Below are 25,187 nucleotides of genomic sequence, written 5' to 3'. Positions count from 1 at the left end.
ACTTCAAAGAAGTTCAATCGTTTAACAATTTTATGGTACCACATTAAAATACTCCTGTTTTGTGGAAACTAGGGGAAAAAAGACAGTTATGTCTATAGTAAGGCCAGTTAACTAACTAAAATAGCATTCACCTACAAACTGAATTTGGTTTATAAGATGCGAGCACACACTCTTAATATGAAAGTATTATAATAAATATAAAATCATATGTGCAGTTAGTTAAATCCAGAAAACTGAAGATAAATGTGATGTTGCTGGTACAGAGCATTATAGAGAGTAAAACTCCTGACACAATGCTGTTTGTTCTTTCCTTTTATGAAAATTAGATGCAAATTAGAATGTGAATAAAACGGGAAATAAAATCCTCAATTTTGACTTTAAAAAAGTCATTTCAAACTTGTTCAATTTTTGAAATAGAACATCTTAAATTCATATTTAAGTTACTTCTTAATTACTTCAAAATTTGATGAATATTCGTTATAATCAAAAAGTTAATTTACTCAAAGTTATAGGCTAAACTTTCAGGGAAAAATGCAGACTCTTAAAAGCAGAGTTTTATGGATACTGCTAACTCAGTTCAGATTCAGAGTTAACGGTTTCCTGGATAATATTCAAACATTTAGAAAAAAGTGAATTATTACAGTATTAAAGTAAAAAGAATGAAGAGCAAATACCAAAAAGGGGCCTAATTATCCCCCCAATGACAATATGAATAGCTCCCTATAGTGATGAGTTATTGACTCTTAGGAAGACAAAATCCTTGTATTGCCTAAAGGTCATTCTCAAGGTTTTCCAGAGCTTATTTAGGTACCTGCATCCTTACCTCAAGCAGTAAGAACCTCTTTGAAATAAACCCTGCCTTAAATGAGAAGGCATTTGAATCTAAAGTTCTCTTTAACCTGAATGATCCACTGCTGGTCTTGTCAAAATCTGTACATTTATGCAACACTCTTTAGTTTCTATGCTCAACAATTACAATGATGGCCAGTTTGAAGAAAGCTCTGCTCCAGGAGCCATCAATGGGACCGAACAGAAGGATAAAGGGAAACAAAAGCCCAATATCCCCAGGCTGGTCACTGCAGACAGTGGGTCAGCTTTTAGCTCAACTGCTATAACTCTGTATCACAAATGGGGGGAAAAAAAACACTTCAACCTCATGGAGAGGATATTAAATAGAATTTGCATAACAAAGAATAAAATATGCTACAATACTATATTTAAATAATATGCTATATTACTTTAAACCTGTTACTTAAAGAAAGACACTGCAATAAAATCAGAAAATTTTAGCGTATAGGTTTGCTCTCTAAAGGAAACCAAATTAGGCAAGATGCCACTGTAAAAGATTGTGCAGACCATCAGCAAGCATAATTGATCATTTGGTCAGGGTTAGTAGGTGCTAGAAGGGCTACATCGAGTCACCGTGGACAGAAAGAAGAGGTTGAGGAAGTACCTTCAGTCCAAGCCAGTAAGCCCAAATGACAGCAACTGCATGCTTACGCCTAGCCTCCTCCTTCAAGCGTTTCAATTCCCTTCGAGCCTAGAATGTTTTAGATGGTAAATAAAAGAGACAGCCCAATGCAGATAGCACAAATGACCAGAAAAAGACACCCCACCAAACAGGAGAGCCAATTTATGTATCAGGATTTCAGAATGAAAGAGAAATGGTGCACAATCATTTAAATCCAAAGCATCGGTGTCAGGCTGGCGTACTTTCAGGGCACTGAGACTCTGTCTCCAAGGAGGACAATCCATGTGTGACCCGAGGGAAACACTCCCCGCCTGTCCCCTTCCTTCCATTCCATTCCTTTTCTCTCCCCTGTTCTTTTTCCCTCTTACATCCTCATCTACACTCTCTCACTCCCTCCCTCATCAAAGCCTCAGAACTCTAAGTGGCACCTAATAATTTCTGTGGACTCCTCTTTGCTGACAGTCCATGGGGCTAAAGACACAGTGAATTTCTGAGTCCATTCACTTGAACATACAAAAAGATAACTCTTGTGAAAAACCATTTAGAAAACTGGAAGGAATAAAGGTTGCTTCTCTGAACTTCCAAAAAAAAAATAAAACAAAACCAAAAAACACCCAAACTCTGCAGTTGGAGAATTAGAAGTAGCATGTATCAAAATTCAGTATTAGCTAGGGCCCCAAACAGTGACATATACAGAAGCAAGATAAAAAGTGAAAACAACTCATAGGTTTAAAAATCAACCTGAGGAAAAAATTGATCTGAGGCATGTTATTTTATGAAAACAGATAGGCACTCATGTTTCATGACATCATAGTACTGAGACCAGGAAATGAGTTCACTCAGTGGAGAAATCCCACTGTCCAGAGACCCTTTGCCTCTGATTCAGTTCCCTCAGCTCATAAAAGGAACTAGCTAGTTCCACACAGATGTTCAGGGGCAAACACAAACGAACAACCTTGGTTAGCTTGTGGCAAGTTATAATCTTTATGCAGGCAAATGTTGACTTTTCTCATTTTTCTCACAATATGGGTTTATAAGGCTGACAAGGTAGACTTAAAAACATAGGACTATGTTGCTATTTGAGTTTGTAACTGGGATTCACATTTTTAGCAGAGATGACCTTTGATTTTCTAAGTAACGAAAACATCTAAAATGCTCGTCCCTTGGGGTATGTGAAATGTTCACAGAGCCCACGACTCTGCCTGGGGATTAGTGAGAGTATTTCAGGAGGCCTTTGTTTCTGAACACAAACAGCTGATGCCGAAATTCCTGGGATTCTTCAGGGGCAATTACAGCTAGTTTTGCATGAACATAGCTTTCTACTAAATCACAGATGATCATTCTTTTCACATATAATATTTTGCTTATAATAATCAATAGCAGCTACAGTGAGGCTAAAAACCAATTTCATTCATGGATTAATATTTTTGCCAAGCATGCATTAAAGGCATTTCTATTATCAATGTTACAAGGACCAATCAAAATCCAAATTTTAATTAAACATTCCCATCATGCCCCCGCCGTGTACTAAAAACACCTTTAGAAAACTGACAGGACACATCAAGGGGGTAAAAACAAACAAATGAAAAACTCCTCCCAAACTAAACATGCACATTATTTGAGAGTTTTAAAAAAAAAGAGCAGCTATGCTAGTACCTCATTAGTAAGCAATTAGTCTTTTTTTTGCCTATACGTGCTTAGAGTTAGCTTCCTCTGTTGGCATGAACATGTCCAGGGTTATTAAATCTCACTGCTAGGACATGCGCCAGTGTTAACCGTGGGACTCCATCCCCTGAGACGCTAGAAACATGGGTTGATTATTGCAGATTCCAGGATGGGAGTGATGGGATATGCATTTCAAGTACCTTAGATCCAAGCCAGTAAGCCCAAATAACTGCAATAGCATGTTTATTCCTAGCCTCCGCCTTCAGCCGGCTCAGTTCCCTTCGCGCCTGTGATGCATTTGAAAAGGATTTACAGAGAAGTTTAAGGCAAGAAAGGTTACTGCTGGTTCCCAGTAGAGAAAGAGGAAGACAGACACCGTCACCATCAAACAGTAAACAAAAGCGTGAGCCACCACCCCACACCAAAACGTTGGAAAGAGCGAGAGGCAAACGCGTGCTCAGGAGCTTAAGCCAGTGAAACCCGAATGAGGGGGTCCCTTGTTCCACACGTCACTCTTGACCCACTGCCATCCTGGGGGGTCTCTGGCCTACCTGGGTGCCGTGCCAATATGCTGCAATGGTGGTGACGGCTTCCTCACAGCGCTTCTGATGCTTCAGTTCCCGCAGGATTTTCCGGGCCTAAAGCACACAGAATGACCCAGAAAGAGTGAAAATCAACCAAAAAACAAACCCCGTGTATCCAGAGTGACTTGAAAGAAAATACCTGAAAATATAGTCATAATTTCTATTCTCAAGTGAAAAATTAAGAGCTTAAAGAAAGGAAAAGGGAAAGTTGCTCATTAGCCCAAAATGGACCATGAGGAGGAGGTAAATGAAGACACTGTCCATCATGACAGTGTAGCCCCACTCAGACAGACAGCATCCTCCCACACTCTGATGAAAGTGAAAGTGTCAGTCACTCAGTCGTGTCCAGCTCATTGCAATCCCATGGACTGTAGCCCTCCAAGCTCCTCTGTCCATGGGGAACTGGAGTGGATAACCATTCCCTTCTCCAGAGGATCTTCCCCACCCAGGGACTGAACCCAGGTCTCCTGCACTGCAGGCAGATTCTTTACCATAAGTCTGACCACAGCAATATAAATTGGATGCGTCAGATGGAAAGAAGAGTTCTCTGAACATGGTGGGTGTATATGGTAGGTCTATCTCCAATGATCCATCAAGAGCCACTTGATCACTTTTCCTATTACTGTCTGGAATGGAAAGTGTAGCTGTACTTTTTATTCAAAAGAGATAGCTAAAAACTTGTTATAAAATAAAATTATCTCACTGGTTCAATACTAGTGGCTTCCTTCCAGTCACTGCTGGAAAGTGACTTAGTGTGGGGGGCTAGGAGGACAGCTGGTTTGGAGGTGAATCCTGTGTCCCACCTCTGGTTTCTGGACTGGACACCTGAACCCCAGGACTCAAAAAGTAGTACATCAGAAGAAAAACCTGCAGGCAGCAATCTCACATACTCTGTATGCTCAGACTTGTATTTGGCCATTGCTGTGGACAACTATTAATACTAAGTCCCTGGGTTGGCCTAGACAAAGGGCAATGGAAGCCATGGGACTCCCAGTCCAAGGCTCCACCTCCGGAAAGTTCTCCAGGCCTGAGAACTACCCTGAAGTAGTCCCTCTGGATCCAGCTCCCTCCACAAAATCACCCAACAGGAATATGGCAACAACAGGCCCTGAAGTACCTTTGACCCAAGCAGGGAACAGCAAGCTTTATCTGCAGAAGGACAGATAGTATATGTTTTTGGTTTTGCAGATCATATGTTCTCTATCACAACTGCCAACTCTGCTGTTGTAGCACTAAAGCAGCCACACACAAGATGTCAAACAAGTGAGCACAGTAATGTCCTGTTGTTGTTCAGTTGCCCAGTCTTGTATAGGACGTAGTATACTAATAAAGCTTTACATGAACTTTGCACTTCAGGTATGCATATATTTATATGAAACTTGTATTTCCTATAGCTTCACATGTCATGAAATAGTCTTCTTCTCTTTTTTTAAATTTAATAATAATATATAAATACAAAAACCATTCTTAGCTCTCAGGCCGTGTGAAAAGAGTCAGTAGACTACATTTGGCTTGTGGGCTACAGTTTGCTGACTCTGAACCAAGCTTTGGCAGGAAGGACCTAGAATCAGGTGCAGCAGGTGCACTAGGACAACCAGAGCTTAGGATCTTTCAATCACGACGGGACAGCCTGTAAGACTGTCACAGGGAGGGTATGGAAGGCACGGGGCTGGGGGTGCTGAGGTCTGGCAGAACTCACATGTGCTCAGCCTCATGAACTACAGCTTCCCTTGCAAATAGGGGGTGAGAGGAGATTGCCATCATGTACAGTATTATTTCAAGGACTTCCTGCTCAGAGAACAAATCTTGAAAGCAGGAAGCAGCCAAGACATGGTGCTGTAAGGCCCCAGCTTGGCCCATAATATTTATTCTTTCCATCTGACTGTTTACAAGGTGGGCAGGAGACAAGGAGCCCTCCCCTGCAGAGTGAGCATGAAGACATCATCCTTTGTAAAGAACATGAAAACACCACATAAGTAAGAGTCACTTCTTTCAAACTCACCTTCCAACCCCGGATATAAGACTGAATTACCAAGGCAGAGCTCTTTATCTGTTGATACCTCTTCTGTTGCTATAGGATGAAAGGGGAAGATATCAGCAGTTCTATTTATATTATCCACAACACACATACCAAGAAAGAGTCGGCTCACTTAGTGCCATGAACTCTTGATCACCCATATTCCTTCTGGCAACCAATTAAGTATAGAAATCAAAATATCCAAGAATCCAAAATTATTACAGTTAATCCAAAGTTTGCTTCAAGGCTGGTAAATACAATTAACTAATGTCTAAATGACTTAGGACCCAGCATTATTAACATCTGTTCTCTGCATCATGTTGTTATAACACATGGTCAAATGCACAACAGATACCGATGAACACACATGGAATAAATACACACTGAGTTCTGCACTGCTTCTGAGCGTGCTCTCTTCTCGGTGCCATTTCTCACCATGCCACTGACTGGGTCAACCTCTGACATCCCACGCTTCTTTTAGGTTTGCTGCTTTTACTCCTCAAGCTGGGAAGTCAGCTCACAAATTGAAGTAAACGTTTATCAACTGACTAAACTTTATTTATCGAGCTGCTGCTCTACATCCAGCCCTCGAATAGAACTGTGAAGACGGAGATGTTACCCTGCCTGCCTCCCTGCACTCAAGGACTCAGAGGGGACACCAGCCAGCAGTGGAAAAGAGAAACAGGGTCTGCCCAGAGAAATGCGAGCCCAACAGGCAGGTTCAGATGCAGCAGAGATTATCCAGAGATGGGCAAGGTTAAGGAAGACCCAGTCAGAGTCTTCCCAAGGGTCAGTGAGACAAGGTCAATGGCTGGAGGCCCTTCTTAATTCCCAGCTGATGTCTTGGAAAGCGGAGGCTGCTAGAACACTAACTCTAGAAAAAGTGAGTGTTGACTGTGTTTAGTGGGGAATATTCACTACAACGTGGGCCCTTGGGATGAAGTTCCACAGTTTTTCAAACAAATGACTGAAGCCAGGCTGTGACTCTGATCCTGGAAATGGCAGACTGCCCAGCTCCCTTTCTCTAAGGAAGGACAGATGCTCCAAGGGCTCTAGGCTACGTTCTGGAAGCTCAGAAGAGATGGAGGGTGATGTTATCAATGTATGAGCAGCAGAACAAAAGATGATGCCAGAGAGAAAGGCAGAGATCCTGACAAAGGGCAATGGAAGCCACGGGACTCCCAGTCCACAGCTCCGCCCTTCATCCCCCAGCCACGGAAAGGATTCCAGGCCTGAGAACTACCCTGAAGTAGCCCCTCTGGACCCAGCCAGAGGACCTTGTTTCTGGGACCTTGGACAAGTCACTGCCCTTGTTGGTCTCAGTTTCCCCATCAATCAAATGAGGAGCTGGAATACTCCATGACTGTAGGGAACAAACTGTACCTATAATACCTGACTATTGCTTCTCACATCCATTTAGTACCTCCATGTTTTCTTTTAAAATTCCTACATGGCTTGAAAATAACTCTCTCTTTAAAATTCACCTTAAGGAGCCATGAAATATCACAGAATATGGGTTTTAAGGTAATCAGTATCTGAAAATGGACATTCAGAAAATCTGAGTTACTTGGTCAAGGGAAAATCACTGGCTTGGATAATTATAGTTAACTGATGGAGGTATTACATAGATACTGGAGTTTAAGAAATTTTTTTTTTTTAACAAATTGAAGGTTTGTGGCAACTCTGTGTTATCAAACGATAGTTACCATTTTTTAACAATATTTTTAAATTAAGGTATGTACTTTTAAAGCTATAATGACACCACACACCTAATGGATTATAGTGTAGCACACACATAACTTTTATATGCACTGGGGAACAAAAGATTCATGTGACTAGCTTTATTGGAACAGTCTGGAAACAAACCCACAAAAGTTTCTGAGTTTTGCCCATAGTTAAAATTCTGAAACAGAAATAACATTAGAGCAGTCTAAAGCTTGGGCTATTATTTGTTTTCATTCTAACTCTCAGCATCAAGAATTAATAATACATATGAAGACTTTTTTAAAATCTGGCGATACCAAAGCTTTATCAGTTCCTTTCCTGTTTCTTCTCATTCTTCTGACAAAACGGCCCCTTCCAGAAGGTCTTCCTTGACCACCGCATCTAGAGTAATATCTGTCTCACCATTATTCTAGATGTCGGTTCTCTATTTCCTTCCTAGCACTTACTACAATCTGCCATTGTTCTGATTATTTATTTGCTTAAATGCACATTGTCACTCACTAGACATGAACTGTATGAGGTCAGCAACCAGGCTATTTGGTTCACGTTGCTATCCCCTCAGAGTCTGGCAGAGGAGGAGTTTCAAGACTATTTGTAGAATTGAAGACAGATGAATTTAGGATGCTTCAAAACTTGTTTTTTTTTTTTTTCTTAATGATCTCAAAATAAAGAAATAATAAAAATGGGTTCCTTGAGGACTGATTATTTGTTAGTCCTCCCACTCTAAGGCAAACAGAAAACAGAGCGTTATAAAACTGCCAAAGGGCAAAGTACCACTACTATGTGCAGCCAGGCTGGTGACAACAGCCCTCTGGGCCTTTGCAAAACACATGTGAATAAATTTATCATTAATGTGGCTGGCTAGGCTCAGACTTTAACACTTGTACTGTTGGTTATACTCTTTTAGCTCCAGGAGTGTTCTTTTAAATGTAATTTCTCTCATTTAAGCAACATTGATTTCTAAAAGTCAGAATTTACACTAAAATGTATTACATGAGAATAGGCCAGCATAAGTTACGTTCTAATTATACACTCCTTTAAAGTAAAACTACTCTACAGCTGAAAAAGAACACACTCAAGGAGATTTGATTGCAATTTTAATTCACTCTCCAACCCACTCTCTAGTGAAAAAGCAGAGAATGAAAATACACTTGGCAGCAGCGCTCTTATCACTAAAATTCATTTTGTGAGGCCACAATGCCAAGTTCAACCTAGCCTAGAGGCAAACCTTCAGGTTTCCCTCAAACCAGTTATGCCGCCAATGAAACATCTATAATTGAGTGAGAAAGAAAATTCCCCAAAGAAATTCCATATCAATTAAATAAATATACTTTATTTTCGAATCTTTTCCCAAAGGGCCTGATATCTGAGGACTAAAGGAAATCCAAACCTTTACCCAAACCCAGAATTCTACTAAAATGTGGCACTAGCTTTCTGGAATTAAAACCATTTTCAGAGCTCCTACAATAAATGGAGGACAGCCAATTATTTGGGAAACTGACCCTACCCTACTCAATTGGTTAAATAACAATATCTCTTCCAATCTGAAAACCAAATTCAAGATGTAGACCTCCACTACATGTATTTTTCAATGGAAAACAGTGGGATGAACTCAGCTGGAGCTCTGACTTGTCCTGGACTCAAACCCCATCTCGGCCATCTAATAGCTGTTACTTAGTTTTCTCATCTTTAAAAAAGGGGACCAGAAGAGGACCAATTTCACCAGGTCATTGGGAAGATTAAGTATGTAAAAAGTTACTTTCATAGTTAAGTACAGAACAAACATTCGCAAAGCAGTACCATGATTACACCTCAAAAACGTCATGAGCTCTTACCGCGTATCTCCTGAACCAGGCAGCAATCACGATTTGGCTTTTTCTCATCAGCAGGAAATGTGTACGACATTTCCACCCCCGATAAATCTTCTGAATGAGAGTGGCCAGGTCCTCAAGCCGTTGCTTCCTCAGGTCTTCTAATTTGAATAACTAATAAAACAACAGATGGAAAAAACTATTTGGATGAATTCACGCAAGATACACAATTTAGGGTACAGTGTTTTACAAATGTTTTACAAAGTGTTTATGACAAATCACATAAGGGCTGGACTGAGCTCTAGATGTGCCTTCACATTATCAATGAGGATGAAATTGTTAACAGAAGGGAGGTGCTTTCAAATGACTGCCAAGGTTTCTCTCAAACGATTTAAATACTTTCATATTTCACCATATTTCCAATAAACCTCTATGTTCATTATATTTCATGCTAGTCTCTTCAGTTAAAAATGCTCAATCAGATTTCTTTAATAAGTAGAATTTTAAGTGTTCTTAACTTAAAAAATTTTTTTAATTTGGGTGACTTCATGTACCTCTAAATGGTAGAGTTGTCTTTCCTAAAATTACTGTATAATTCAGACATTACACGTACAGACTGAATTAACCTCCAATTTTTATGAATGAGGGAGGTTTTATTGTAATATCAGTTTCTTTATGATTTTTTAAATATTATACCATCTATCAACTCAAAAATTTTGATGTTTCATAAAACATGTGTTCTTCCACTGCCCCTTATTAAGCCGCCCACTTGGACATTTGTAGAAAAACAAAAATGTGACATTCTTGTAGCATCTTGGGTAACACTATAAAGTTAAACATCCTTTAAGAACTTGCTTACATGATTATAATACAAATGCAAAATTACATACTGTTCTTGGGTTTCTAATGAATATCTTTGATCTACCAAAGGAGTATTCTTCCACAGGAATCTCCAATTCATTAAACAAAACTTCCACACCAGCTCTATAAAGATAAATAAAAGCAACACATTTTCTAAGTTACAAAAATAGGTTATCTTATCTTAAACCATGATATTAGGTTCTCAGCAATATAAAAAAAAAAGTTTCATTTCAAGTATAATTGTTCTTTCAGTAAGCATCCTTTCATCACAGAATTCCCAGATTGAATTCCACAAATTTAACCAAATCCAGGGGTAAATACTAAAAAAGCATTTTGGGTTCAAACTACATATTCTAAGAAAATATACTATTCAAGCCAATTTCTTGATTTCATTAGCAGAGGTGCTCAAATAACACTCATAACAATGGATCAACCAGGGCCAAAAGAGTATACAAGAAATTCACATCTATTTGGAATCCTCTTAGTTAATCCCTGTAAACATTTTTAAGGACTCTCCTACTACTCAGATTGTAGACAGGGACCAAGAGTGCTAAGCGCCAGGCAATGGAATGCAAAAGAACACAGGCTTTACAGGACAGAAGCAAGGGCCTGGACTTGGCTCTAACCCCTTCATCCTAGACCCTGGATTTAAAGTCAGGCTTTTGCCCTAAACTCTGCCCCAACAACTTGTGGACTGGATACCAGGCAGGGAGTGAATACTTGTTCTGTGTATTATAGTAGACAATGAGCATAATACCCTGGAAATTAGCAGTGGGAAATGACATAGCACCCACACCCTAATTACTTGGGCATTGAATTATGCATCAGAGACCACACCGTAAGTCTGGAATTTCTTGCAAGAGGTGAGCATGTAATTCTACTGATGCTCCTGTGAAAGGTCAGGTGCACTGACAATGTGGAGGCACAACCAGTGCAGTGAAAGAAAATCCCCATCAAACAGCACATTGGCCCTGCTCTAGCAGTTGGGAAAGCTCCTGTGGCCTGCAGAAGAGTAACTTCTGACTCTGGTGAGAGCAGAAGAAAGGCCCCTGCACAGACAAGGCCTGGATTCTCTCCTGCAGCAGCCCCCCAGCAGCACACAAACTCTCTCTGCTTGGGTCTGCAGTGGTCCAGTGCTCTGCTGGGACTAGATGGCTGAGTGCAATGCAGGGCGGATGAGCTGAAAAGCCACATGGCCCTGAGTTCTGCCATATTCTCCAATCCAGTTTTACTTGCAATAACACTGACACTGTGAACTCTCCTGTGTTCAGATACAGAACACAGCATAGATAGATATAGTGAAGTGAAAGTTGCTCACTCAGTCATGTCCAATTCTTTACGAACCCGTGAGCTATACAGTCCATGGAATTCTCCAGGCCAGAATACTGGAGTGGGTAGCTAGCTTTTCCTTTCTCCAGGGGATCTTCCCAACCCAGGGATTGAACCCAGATCTTCCACACTGCAGGTAGATTCTTTACCAGCTGAGCCACAAGGGAAGCTACGAGGGAACAGATATAACTGCTCCTGTATCTATTTCTTAATTGGTACAGACTTGGGCAAAGAATGCAATCCCCATTCCCTTCTCACTCTCTCTGGGGTTAATTCTCCAGAAAAAAAAAAATGAAAAGCTGAGAGCAGTGATACAGGATGCCTCTAACTCTTCCCTGCTATGATTCTACACAAATATACTTATCAATCACAAATTTCCCTCCTGCTAACTCACCACAGCATATTTTAGAAATTCTACTGACATACAAATTCCAAAGGTAGATTTGATAAGCCCTGTTTTAACCTTGAAGACAAGTGCTCTATAATCAATAAAAATTGGCACAAATGGTATCCTGACAAAAGATGGTCCAAAACAGAAGTTACATCCAACTTTTCACAGGATTCTGTTTTGCCTGAACAGCATGTGAAGAAAGCAACATGGTATTTGTATGTTTTAAAACTTCATCATTAAATGTGATTAATGAATGTCTTACCTTGCTGGTCCTTTCCAGTGAGGCCATGTTTGTTTACAAAGCATTTTGTATCTTTCTAGGCAAGGTTCATAGGCCTGCCTGAAGGCATAGCCTGCCCTTCTCACGCGGACATTCTCCAAAAGACCCAGATACCTGACCTGATGACACACTAGACCCTCGTTGAAGATGTGTGCTGCTTTTTTATCGTTTGGTTTGATACACCTGAAAGATTATACAAATTTTAGGTTTTAAACTCTGTCTCTTACAGATTGATCTGTCCATGTTTTACAAAGTATTACATATAATTATTTCACAGTGACATATTACTTATTATTCTTGGAAACCTCATCATTTCCTTTGAAATTATTCTAGATCATTTTATAAAAACATTAAGATGAATACACTGCAGACTCAGCAATAAAAAAGAATAAACTCTTATGTACAATAACATGGATAAATATCACTGACATTCTGTTGAATGTAAGAAGTCTGATGCGTAAGAGTACATAGTCTATGATTCCATTTATACTAAGTTCTAGAGAAACTATTCCTAGTGAGAATTCGGCAGTGTTTTACCTCTGGGGAGAGGAAGGCGTGAAGATGGACAGGGAAGGGGCACAGGGGAATCTTCTGGGTTGATGGAAATGTTTTATATCTTGGTCAGGATGGGGCTACATGGGCACAGAAATATGTAAAAATTCAACAGCCTGCACAGTTAAGCTGCATATATTAGACTGTTTATATGTATATTACATACCTCAGTGAAACAGTTAAAAACACTGCTGTCTCACTAAATCCCTATTATCTCCCTCCTTTTAAACAGAGAACTTTGCTGCCCAAGGAAAGACGAGATTTCCCAGCTTCCTTTGTAGGTAAGTGTGGCCATGTGACCAAAATTCTAGCCAGAGCAGAAATGATGTTTGCTACTTTTGATGTATTGTTAAAAGGAACTTGGTTCTTCCTTTGCTCTTCTGCTAACTGCTGGTTGGCATGTTGACATGGTAGAGAGCTATCTCTGACTATATACATAAAAGGAGATATCCTGGAAATGGCAGAGCCTCATCACAGAAGACATTGCTCTGTTAGCCTTGAAGTCCGTACACTTAGAAGTTACATAAGAAATAAATGTTAATCTTGTTTAGGCCCCTATTATTTCTGGATCTTGCTGGAGCAATCTCTATATCTTAATTAATATACTGTTAAACATTTACAGTTATATCTGCCATAACTGTCAAATAAAATCCACATGCATATACAATATATGGACAACTAAATCTTACATAGTTTGACCCTAGTGTTTTCTATGGTTTTCCTTTTTACATTTATAAAAATAATGCTTACTTTTTGGTTTAAGAACAAACAGATCAATGGAACAAACTAGTGAGTTTAGATCTGGATGTCTACACATATATTCAACTGATTTTCAACAAAGGCATCACGGCAAATGAGTGAAAAATAGAGGTTTGTTTTTCTTTTCAATACACAGTGCCAAAACAAGATACCTATCTGGGAAGAATAGACCTTAAAATGAATCTGAAACTGAGTCTAAAAATATAGATATATATATACACTTAAAATGATATATTCACAACATTGGAGTTTATTAATTAAGAATTCTTAGAGACCAATTAAAACCACTGAAAGAGAAGGAGAAGAAAGGAATTTTCTGGGGGTGATGGAACATTCCATGTCTTGATCTGAGTAGTTGTGACCAAAGTGTATTCAGTGGTGAAAAAACAATGGAGCCATTCACCTAAGATCTGTACATATCACTCTATACAAATTATACCTCAATTAATAGAATCTTAAGGTTTAAAAAAAGTTGACTCAAATGAGAATAACAAAAGGCTGACTGCACAAAGCTTCTTGGTTCATGTTTTTTGAAACTAGGATCCTTACCTAATATATGTTCTAACTTGTTTGCAACCAAACCAGGGGACGCTATTTACATTTGCTATGAACACAAATATTAGGGCAACAAGCCAAACAACGAAAATATTCTTCATGCTAACTTCCTCATAACTGAATTTTCAAAGACAACAGGAGAAAGTATGTGTGGGCACGCATGTGCCACATGAAACCTGACCTGCTAGACACACACCCTCTATTACCTAGTTCATCAAATACCCACATCGCAAACTCTAATACTAATCGGCATTTACTGAATGTTGAAATCTATGATGACTTAGAAGCAAAAAAAGAAACCAGATTTTTTAAAAGGGGTTCTTGTCTTGTTTTGAAAAATTCCGATTGTTTCAGAAATCATTACTTGAGGCACATGCTTCCTCACACAAGCCCTGCAACTCAGGTTGTCAATGGGCCAAGTCAATGTTACAAGAATCCAAAATGAATCCAACAGAAGAGTTTATGCAAAACCTTATCAGAAATAAATTTATATTTTGTTTCTTGTCTTTTAAAAAAAAAAAAAAAGTTGAGAACTCCTGTGTGCCAACAACCTATTTAAGTATCTATTCCCATCGCCTGCCACACTTCTTTCCTTCTTGAATTCCTTATTTTGGGGGCACTGGAGTATTTTTCAAGCACACCTAAGACACCATATGATTCGAACTGTAAGTACTTTAGTTACTCCTCTGCTTGGGCCACACTCAGATTTAAGCACACAGGAAAATGATCTTCCTAGTGAATGCCTTCATAGTTGAATGGCCAAAGAATTTTATGTGCCAGAAATACCTAATGTAGTTTGGATTCTTGGTCTGTAGATTTTTCATCAGAGTGGCTACGGATGCTTTGAACTGTGAGCCGGCTGTAGGAGGCCTTTTCAGGTTGATCTTGGCAGGGTTTCCTTCGGGAAACAAAGATTTGATGAGGGCGTGTCCAGCCTTCCACATGGCTTGGGACAGGTCCCGATAGAGAAGGTCATTGTTCTTGTCCACAAATCCTTCCACTTGGTACAGCACCTATGAGCAGCACATGGGACTCAGTAGCTGATACGCTGCACACCAGAACATCAAACAGCTGTTAAAAATATCCTGAGACTATCTATACTGCAGCCTCTTCTTTCTCCATCAAAAAACCCTCAACACGTTAGTCATACTCTAATACCAAATTAGCCTCCAAGTTTAAATTCCATCTGTCTAAATCACAGAGGAGTTCAAAATAAATTCTATTACCCTTCAGGATTAGCAAGAATAAACTTCAAAAATGTTATCATAACATTTTCAAAGGATTTTAGGGATTTTTTGGGTATTCAATCATATTTTTGAGGTTTTACTTATATTTTTTAGTTTACATGTGCCAATTCGAGCGTGTTTAAAAGGAGACAGGGGAAAACACAGACAACACTGATATTTTTATAGACATCCTACACTGGCAGGGAAATTGACCAGAAAAGTATTTTTTAATAACATGGGCTAGTAAAAAAAAAATGAAGTAACAAGTTCCAACATTTTGAAATTAAAGGTAATTTAGATACTATATACTTCATATTTGGGATTCCCTGGTGGCTCACTGGTAGAGAATCTGCCTGCCAATGCAGGAGACTCTAGTTCAATCCCTGGGTCAGGAAGATCTCCTGGAGAAAGAAATGGCAACCCACTCCAGTATTCTTGCCTGGAAAATTCCATGGACAGAGGAGGCTGGTGGGCTACAATCCATGAGGTCACAAAAGAGTCAGACCATGACTTAGTAACTAAACAACAACAAAACAACTTCATACAAAATACAAAATCAGATTTTGTTTCTCCTTTGATGTTTGCAAGCTTATTTATAATTACTGTAGGGACTTCCCTAGCAGTCTAATGGTTAAGACTCTGCCTTCCGATGCTGGGGGTGTGGGTTAGTTCCCTCGTTAGGGAGCTATGCCTTGCAGCCAAAAACCCAAAACATGAAGCAGAAACAGTACTATAACAAATTCAATAAAGACTTTAAAAATGGTCCACATCAAAAAAATAAATAAAATTTAAAAAATTAAAACCTTACTGTATGTCTTTAGTGACTGCTCATTTTTACTGGCAAATTTTTTATACGTGTCAATAGGTCTTTTTTATAGGCTAGCTCTGAGCCTGAAAATAATAAAATTTATTTTTTAATATATACTTGAACTCTTTGATTAGGTCCGCTGGCTTTCCTTCAGATCTCAGTACTAGTAAGATTTTTCTCAGTATGGTCCAGAGTCTATGCCCACTGAACATTCATGGATTCCACGGCCCCTCAGCAGCTCCATTTATCCTCCAGAGCTGGCGCTGGTCAGAATGCCATCTCTGAGGCAAGCTGTCTGCTCTCCAGGGAGTAACCGTGACCTCCCTGGGGTCCCGGGCTCCCACACCTTGCCGGCATAGTGCTGGATCCTGAAGCAGCTGTGAGGAAGGGAAGTGTCATTGAGGAACCGGGAGCACTTGCTCATCCTGCTCTCAAAATGCTGGTGGGTAGCGCAGACTTGGTTCAGCTTTTCCAAGAAGGTCTCATCCGTGACCGTGCCCGGCCTAAGGCACTCTTCATCCAGCATGGCCAGGATCCCGTTTGTGTTCTAGGAGAAAGGAAATAAAAAAGGTTTCCTTCCTTCCTCACTGTATTGTTTTCATAATTATTCCTAATTATGCTGTTAAACACAATCAACTTAGTCACAAGAAAATCTGTTTTGTTACAACAAAAAGTGGAGAATCAAAACAAATAACAAAGAAAAACACAGGAATCAACCCCTTCCAGGGTGTCCCAGGTGTGTTGGAGGAGGGGGCAGGAGTGTCTGTATGAGGCTCCCCCCACTTCCCCTGTCCATGGTGCCTCCCCCACAGAACAGGACGTAGATGTCACCTCAGCCACCTCAGCAGGCTGATGACTGAAACTTAGGTAGTTTAGAAAAAGGCAACTTATACCGCAAAGACCAAAAAACAAATCTGAAAGTCAGGGACTAGTGTGACACTACTATCTGTATAACATGCGGTCATAAATCACAAAGCACTGTCTTCTAAGGCCATTATTTAATTCGTAGCTTGAGAAGGAAATTGGTTTCAGATGTTTCCAAATTGCTCACGTGTTCAAAATAGTTTATTTTCTCTGGGAAAAAAAAGTGATGTGATTGGGATGCTGTTTTTAATGATCAATGCAATCAAGCTATATTTCAAGAATCATCTGTTTAGAATAAAATTCTCCTTTCATATTAAATTTCGAAATGGATGTTAAACATGAGTTGAGAATTTGCTTGCTGAGTATTCAGACCCTGTGATCATATTTATCCCAAGAGCTGTCAGCCCAACTAAACCCAATAAAAAATCAGGAAACTTCTACTTTGCTAAATAAAGGCTGTTGTTCCTTCGATTGCCCCTACGGGCCCACACATCTCCATTCCACGGAGAACAATCTACTGACCATCAGCCCCACCCACTTCCACTAGGGCAAAGTCTCATGGTTCTCCTTTTCTCTTTACAAGGCCATGACATCCTCTGACCAGCACTTAAACATTCCACACACAAAATCTGGGGGAAGTGTGGACTCTCAGGAATCAAATGTGTTCATAACATCCCCAGAATAAACATTATTGTTAGGTGTTGCTGAAAGGAAACATTTCCTTTATGTATCCAGGCTCCTACGAGGACATGAGTTTCTTTAATCACATATGCAAGGGGATTTGGGGCTGAGATAATTTAGCTATATTAGGTGTATTACCATTGTTCCTTTTTCCCCCCCTTCCTTCTGAAGGGAAACAATTAAGTGCAATGTTATATTTATGAAGAAAAAAGTGTTAGTCACAACTTCTGAAAGTTAAAATTCCCTCAGCAAATTTCTTCGGTCACAAAACTTACCAGAAAAACTTTTCAGGAAATCGATTGATTTTCTAAATTTTAGGCTACAGTTTTAAATTGCTTAGGTGGAATATCACTGTTCACAATCCAAAACTGTCCAAATTTTTCAAAACAAGGTTTACTTTTTAATTGAAAAATAATAATGGCTCAGAACATTTTTTTAATTCAATAATCAAAGGTACAGCTTTCAAGAATATTGTTAATACTGAAGGAAAAGATATTGGCGAACTATATAATATTCAAAAAGATCTTGTTAAAGATGAATAGCAAACGACTTGTTGGACATTTAGAGCCTGTGATTCTATTGCTGAAACACAGCACTCATCTATGATGACAGCTAAATTTACGCATTGCTTCAGATTACTTTGTTATCAAGGTCAGGATCCTAAGCTTTTACACACCTTCCCACAATCAATTCATTCACAATAAACTACAGAATATGATGTAAACACAAAAATCTTAGATTTGGAAAGGTTACTAAAAATGATGCAGGAACTTTTCACAGCTTAAGCCTTTCACATGCATAATTTGTCACCTGAAAAATCCCATGGCCTTCGGCCACCTGTGAAGTCATATACACTGTCCGTCACATCCTAAAGCAAGGCCGTGATCCATACCAGCCACCCCTGGGATCCTACATAATTCAGCTCCCGAGATGGTGCCTTTATCTTCCTTTACTTAAACTTGCACTGCATGGGGTTTTGTTGTTGTTTTTGTAAACTATTTTCCAGTTTTAACGAGATATAACTGACATAATACTATGAAAGTTCAAGGTGTACAACATGTTCATTGATCCACAACAATATTGCTAGTTACCTCCTTCACATCACATAATTACCATTTCTTTTTCTGTGGTGAGAACATTTAAGACCTACTTCCTTAACCACAAGTATATATAATACAGTGTTGTTAACTCTATCACCATGCTGTACATCAGAGCCCAGAACTCATTCATCTTACAACTAGAAGTCTGTACACTTTGGCCTACATCTCCCTATTTCCCCTAAACGTTAGCCCTTGGCAATCACTCTTCATTTTATTCTGTTTCTGAGTTTTTTGTTACTTAGATTCTACATACAAGTGATATCATAGAGTACTTGTCTTTCACTTAACATAATGCCCTCAAAGCCCATCCTTACTGTCACAAATGGCAGGATTTCCTTCTTTCTCAAGACTGAACAATATTCCACTGTATATGTGCACCACATCTTTTTACCCATTCATCTGTGGACGGACCCTTATGTGGTTTCCCGAATCTTGGCTATTGTGAATAAAGCTGCAGTGAATACGGGAGGAAAATACTTCTTTGAGATCCTGATTCTGGTTTTTTTTTTTTTGGATATATATACCCAGAAGTGAGATCGCTGGGTCACATAACAGTGCTATTTTTAATTTCTTGAGGAACTTCTATACTGTTTTCTTGTCTTTTTTTTTTTTTTCTCTCTACACTGTTTTCTATAGCGGTTGCATCAATTTACATTCCCACCATCAGTACACAAGGATTACTATTTCACCACATCCTCACCAACAATTATCTTTTTGATAATAACCACTGAATAGTATGTTAAGAGGTCACTAGAATTTTAGGAACGGCATAATTTAATTGGGCAAACATCTTTTTTATTGATCTTTTCCTATGATCAGGGCTCTTATTTCCAGGAGCTGTGGATTGGACCTGGGATCCCAGCACATAAGATAGAACAGTATACGTAAGGGCATAGCATCTGAGTGTCAAGAACGCTCATATTTTACATTTCAAAAGGGTTGACTGTACAGCTCTTGCTCACCAATGGAAGACCATGCCTGCAGGACTTGCACCTGAACAAGCACTCATCGTGTACTAGATGAGTGAATGAATGAATGGAGGGCTCTCAAAATACAGACTTAAGGGAATCAGTACATCAGAATCATCTATCACCAATAGGACCAGCATGGGGGAATACTGGCTGAGTATCAAAATGTCTAGCAGTCTATGTATGTGTTTGAGAACTGTGTGTAATTTCTTAAGCTTGTGACAAAGTCTCCACAGAACTCTGTATTTCTCTAACATGTTCAAATACTGGAAATACCAAAGCTTAACACTGAAGGCAGTCAGATCATTCGTAACTAGTAAATTATACTACCAAGAATTTGTTAGAAAATTGTACTTAATACTCACATTTTCTATTAGGTCACAAATGATAGCATTATTGAAGTACTCAATGTGAGTCCATTCTATGTCCTGAAAAAGAAAAAACAGAACATAATCAAATCCCATATAATGATGCTACAACACTACTATCTCTAATACAAGACTTTGCCCGTCTTACTATCTTCCACTTCCTCTCTGAAAATTTCCTTTATAAAAGTCAGTGTGGCAAATGCCATCTTCTGGTTCCCAAAACTCTGGTAATGCAGCAGTCTAGCACAGACACAATGGCAACCCACTCCAGTATTCTTGCCTGGAAAATCCCTTGGACAGAGGAGCCTGGTAGGCTGCAGTCCATGGGTCGCAAGGAGTCGGACACAACTGAGAGACTTCACTTTCACTTTTCACTTTCATGCATTGGAGAAGCAAATGGCAACCCACTCCAATATTCTTGCCTGGAGAATCCCAGGGAAGGGGGAGCCTGGTGGGCTGCCGTCTCTGGGGTCGCAGAGTTGGACACAACTGAAGCGACTTCGCAGCAGCCGCAGAGACACAACTCGATTGAAATAAATGCCCTTGACCTGGGCTGAGACAGCCTCCCCTTCCAGACTCCCATCTGTGGCAATTTCCCATGCACTTTGCTGGCTCTGGGCCATTTACTCACCAGGCCCTCGGGTCAATATTACTTTGTATATATTTACAGTGTTTATAAGGAAATAAGTCAGAACTTGAACCCAAGAATCTAAGGCCTAGATTTTTCTGTTCTTAATTTGTAATCACAAGGAAAAAATTCATTTTAGAGTCAACCCCATGTTTAGGGCCATTAACTATTTCAAATGTAAAAATAGAACACTGCTGAGAAAAGTATTTTCAACAGAAAGAAAAAATGAAAACCTAGGCACTGGTTGTAACACTAGCTACAAAGCCAAAGCTGGGAGGCCAAATGTAAACATTCTGTATCTGCGTACACTCTGTCCATAAGTGTAAACATTTATTTTTCCTCTAAGGGGAAGAGAGCTAATTCATACTGCAAGGGAAGGATCTTCCTATATACTCTTAGAACTGGCTTAGACAATCTGTACAAACTGTTTTAAGTTACAGATCAAAGTTTGGGTATTCATTTTAGGATGAGAAGACAGGAAGAGAATGAATCTGGCTTTTAGGATGTTTATGTTGAAAAAGGTGTCATTCAAGTATAAAATGTTTCTAAAGCATGATATTAATTCCAAATGGTAAATAAAATATTTATGATTTTGTTTTTCAGTAGATGAGTTATTTTACTAAGTCTCTGGGGATAATATTCACATTAGAAAAATCTATACTGAGAGGCCATAAAAAGAGGATTCTGTGTCTTTAATGACTTAAAATGACACTATAGAAAAATGAAGAAAAATAGGTAACATTACTAAAATATTAAAGCAATAAATGAAAGGGAAACAAAATATAATGCAATACAGATACAATAAAATTTCTCCTTTTGTCTAAAATAAATACGTTTATACATAGAAAACTGTTGGCTATTTTTTAAAAAATCAAAGGGTGAAAACCAAGTATGGGTTTTAAAATTAAGGATGAATGTACTCTGTAAATATTACTTGATTGTTTTCCAACTACATCTAAATGAGATAGTAACATCCACAGCACTAGCATTAATACCTGCTTTTTATTAAAAATTTTAGAAAATCAATGCTTTTAAAGAGTGAACAAAGTCTTAAAATATTTTCAAATTTATATACAAGACTTTTTTGGCGTACTATTCTCTTAAATTTGGGCAAATGCGTAGCGTCAGGTAACCACCACCACCACAACCAGCCTCCAAAATTTCCCCAAGCTGCCCCTCTGTAGTCACACACCTATCCCCTGGCCACTACTGACTATTACGTCTCTATCACTGGTGCCTCGACAGCTCTGACTTCTCTAGAATGACATACAAACAGGCTCATACATATGTAGCCTTTGAATCTGGCATTTTTCATTTAGCAAAACGCATCTGAGGCTCCTTAGGCTGTTGTGTATCAACAGTTTGTTCCTTCTTATTGCTGAATACTAGGGCCTTGTACAGATGTACCACTGTTTTTCTGTTCGATCATCTCAGACTAGTTTCTTAACAGGGTACTATTTTATTTCATTGCACTGGAATCCTGTGAGACTCAAGTCCATCAACTGATGTCGACTGAGCACCTACTATGTGCTGAGCACTGTCCTGCACCCACAGCAAAGAAGTTCCCAGTCAGCTTAGATGTCATAACAAACAGGCTTTTAAAAGGTACTTGATACATCTGAATGTAAGGTCATGTCTGAATAGTCTTCTGAAACCAGAATTTGTATTATGAGTTAAAAAAAGGAGTACTTAAAAACTTTTTTCAACATTACCTCCCGTATATACTCCTCTTGCTCTTCTTTAAGAGTCAGCTCAATGAAGATTTGTTGCAGCTTTTCATTACAGTAATTGATAATGAACTGCTCAAAGCTGTTGTCCTGTGTGGAGAAAAATGAAGACAGCCTTATAAAGCATGCCAGCAGCGCTCCCACGACAACGCAACTCTTAACATCTCACTCCACGAGAAACGTCACACACTGTCTTGCGGACCGAACCGCGGCCCAGCACACAACTCCCGGACAGATGCTGGCACACTGTAGGCACACGAGTCAAGTGAATGAATGAAGGATACACAAGTTATGCAGATTATAGAGAACGAAGAATTTTAGTTGACAAATAAGCAGCCCACACACGGTAAAAATGAAAAGTAAATACATTCCCCACAGAAGATCATCAAAGAAACAGTGAGAGTCTTCATCTTGGTCATCCAAGTTCTCAGTCTTCCATTCTCAGGTGAAACTCTGGAGCTCAAGAAATTCTTTCTTTCTGAAAGAGCTCTTACTCCCCCACTCAGGGTCATATCCCTTATTCTGACTCTTACATACCAGCACTTGTGAAAAATCATGTTATGTGTATATAAGCATGTACATGTGTATTCACACCTTTGATTAGTTTCATACTAATTGGTCTCACTAGATTTTACATTTCAAAAGGGTTGACTATACATTTCTTACTCACCAATGGAAGCCCATGCCTGCAGCAACTTGCACCCGAGCAAGCACTCATCATGTACTGGATGAGTGAATGAATGAATGAAGGGCTCACAAAATACAGACTTAAGGGAATCAGTACATCAAAATCATCTCCTAGCTAGAAACAATCTCCTCTCAGAAGGGTCACCAGTGTATCACTTTTATGATTCTCAGCAGTTTCTTTTTCACAGCAGAGTTATTGCCTAGAAAGATCCATTCTTAAACCATTTCCGAACAATCTGCAGCTCTAATGTATTGCTGTACATACAGAGGGCACAAAATGCATGTCTGTTGGATGAGAACACCAAGAACCACACCGTTCAGAAAGAAGCATCTCTGGAAAATAAAACTTGTGATTTTCACTCTCTCCCCCTCTTTGCACAGAGAGGACACGGTGGCAGTGAGTGAGAGATGGTGACCACACCACTGACTCTTCTCCCACTGCGGTGGACAGTCCTGGCCTTGAGGCTAAGAGGGGCCGCCTGTGACGGCAGAACTGAAGCTCGCCACTCTGTGAATACTGAGCAGCTGCCTTCAAATCTCTCCAGAAATGATGACATCAAAAGTCATAGGTTTTTGAAAGTTGATCTTTCAAAATGAAATTTAGTTCAACCAGGACAAATTGTAAAACGATACCTGGGAGGGAGCACCTAACCACATACTGTCCTAGAGGTTGGCTAAGGATCTCTACTCACTAGAAAACTAATTAATCCAGGGAAATTTTAAACTCTAAACCATAAACTACACATAAAATATATTATCACTGATTAATCTTTTAGTGTTAAATGTTGAAGATAAAAGTTGTTTTTTTTTTTAAATCCTGAAGTTTCTGATTTAAAAGGCACACAATTATCACCAGAACATTCAATCAATATAGTCCTGGACATGAAGGTCATTCCCCAGCACTCATTTTCATGAAAAGTTTTAAAAACCAAGTGCTCCAATTCTCAGAGCTTAATCAGTTTGACTAGCAGCTGATGTTGGTCTGATGTATCAATAGATGCCTTATTATAATCAGTCTAAGGCCATTTACGAGAAAGCCTGGCTTTCCTAGTTTGGTAAAATTTATCTGTAGACAGTGCTACTACCCCAAATTAACACTTGTACATAAAATTAAAATTTTAGAGATTTATAGGAGCAGATCTTTGTTTTTGTTTTTTTTTTTTAATTCACGGAGTGAATCCTTTCTGTTATTTAACAGGTTTGTACCCATGGAGCTATTTAAACAAAATTATGCTAAATTTTCAGATGGTAACTAATGAGAAGAAGGGAGGGGAGAACAACTGGTGTCCTTGACACAGTATGTGGCTGTCAGCAGCTGGAGGTGTGCTTCTAGAACAGGACTACGAAATAAATGCACACAAGCGAATTAGGAACCAAGGCAAAGCTTCACAATCACAACACAACCTAAGGCGTAAATCTGAGCTAAAGTAAATTTCCTCTCAATTTTTATAAATTCTTGTATGAACTTTTTTGTAAGTTCTTCTATAATACACTTCATATCCACACACAGTTAATCAATGGCCATTTACTGCAAAGACTTCACACAGTTGGAGAAGCTATTAACACAGGCGCATGCAACACCCCAGCACTGCACACAGTTCATACTTACTGCATTCTGGTGCACAAAGGGACAGATTACACAAAATGCAGTCAGTTCTCAATCTGCAATGAACTTCTAAAAGTAAACACTGATGGATATTATTTATTGGTACACATGAAAGATTTTTTCATCCAGGGTGTATTTCTGATTGGCACAAAACTTGAGATCAAAACACGTGTCCCATCAACAGGATCACAATACCTACCCTACATGTGGTATTCTGAATTGGAGTTCTGCTAGGTGAGAGCTACTCAGGATAAAAACCGTTTGCCTGAAATATGTCATATATCCTGCTTGAAGTCCTAAAGCTTCAGAATGTAGTACTTCTAATACAAAATTATCAGCAAAAATAAAATGTGTCTGACATATTCACTCAAAGACTTGGGGACAAAGTCGGCAAGTCACCAAAAGAGTAGAGGTTCATCGAGATCCAGGGCACCCCTCCCCTTTCCCACCACAGCGACCCCTTCCTGTGGTGCTCGTGTTGTGTCCCCTTCAAATACAAACAAGAGGGACAGGAGAGTGTTCTG

At 39.3% G+C, this 25,187-nt stretch overlaps 1 protein-coding gene across 4 annotated transcripts in view; it reads right to left on the bottom strand.

Moving 5' to 3' along the window:
* The window catches only part of MYO1B (myosin IB), a 193,934-nt gene that overhangs the window by 16,912 nt on the left and 151,835 nt on the right, over positions 1–25,187 (bottom strand). For 2 of the 4 annotated variants that reach the window (XM_068968256.1, XM_068968258.1), the window contains 10 exons: positions 22,356–22,460; positions 20,013–20,075; positions 16,381–16,581; positions 14,787–15,013; positions 12,117–12,317; positions 10,164–10,257; positions 9,298–9,447; positions 5,723–5,791; positions 3,688–3,774; positions 1,454–1,540 (listed from right to left, as the gene is read on the bottom strand). In XM_068968256.1, coding sequence (XP_068824357.1) covers positions 1,454–1,540; positions 3,688–3,774; positions 5,723–5,791; positions 9,298–9,447; positions 10,164–10,257; positions 12,117–12,317; positions 14,787–15,013; positions 16,381–16,581; positions 20,013–20,075; positions 22,356–22,460 — 1,284 coding nt within the window. Of the gene's footprint in view, positions 1–1,453; positions 1,541–3,336; positions 3,424–3,687; positions 3,775–5,722; positions 5,792–9,297; positions 9,448–10,163; positions 10,258–12,116; positions 12,318–14,786; positions 15,014–16,380; positions 16,582–20,012; positions 20,076–22,355; positions 22,461–25,187 lie in introns of all 4 variants that reach the window. The other 2 variants (XM_068968255.1, XM_068968257.1) reach the window with 2 other exon arrangements.

The sequence above is a fragment of the Capricornis sumatraensis genome, chromosome 3 (assembly GCF_032405125.1).
Source record: "Capricornis sumatraensis isolate serow.1 chromosome 3, serow.2, whole genome shotgun sequence".
In the NCBI taxonomy this organism is placed as follows: Eukaryota; Metazoa; Chordata; class Mammalia; order Artiodactyla; family Bovidae; genus Capricornis; species Capricornis sumatraensis.
Note: the sequence above shows the minus strand (reverse complement) of the source record. Positions and strands in the feature narration are given on the sequence as shown.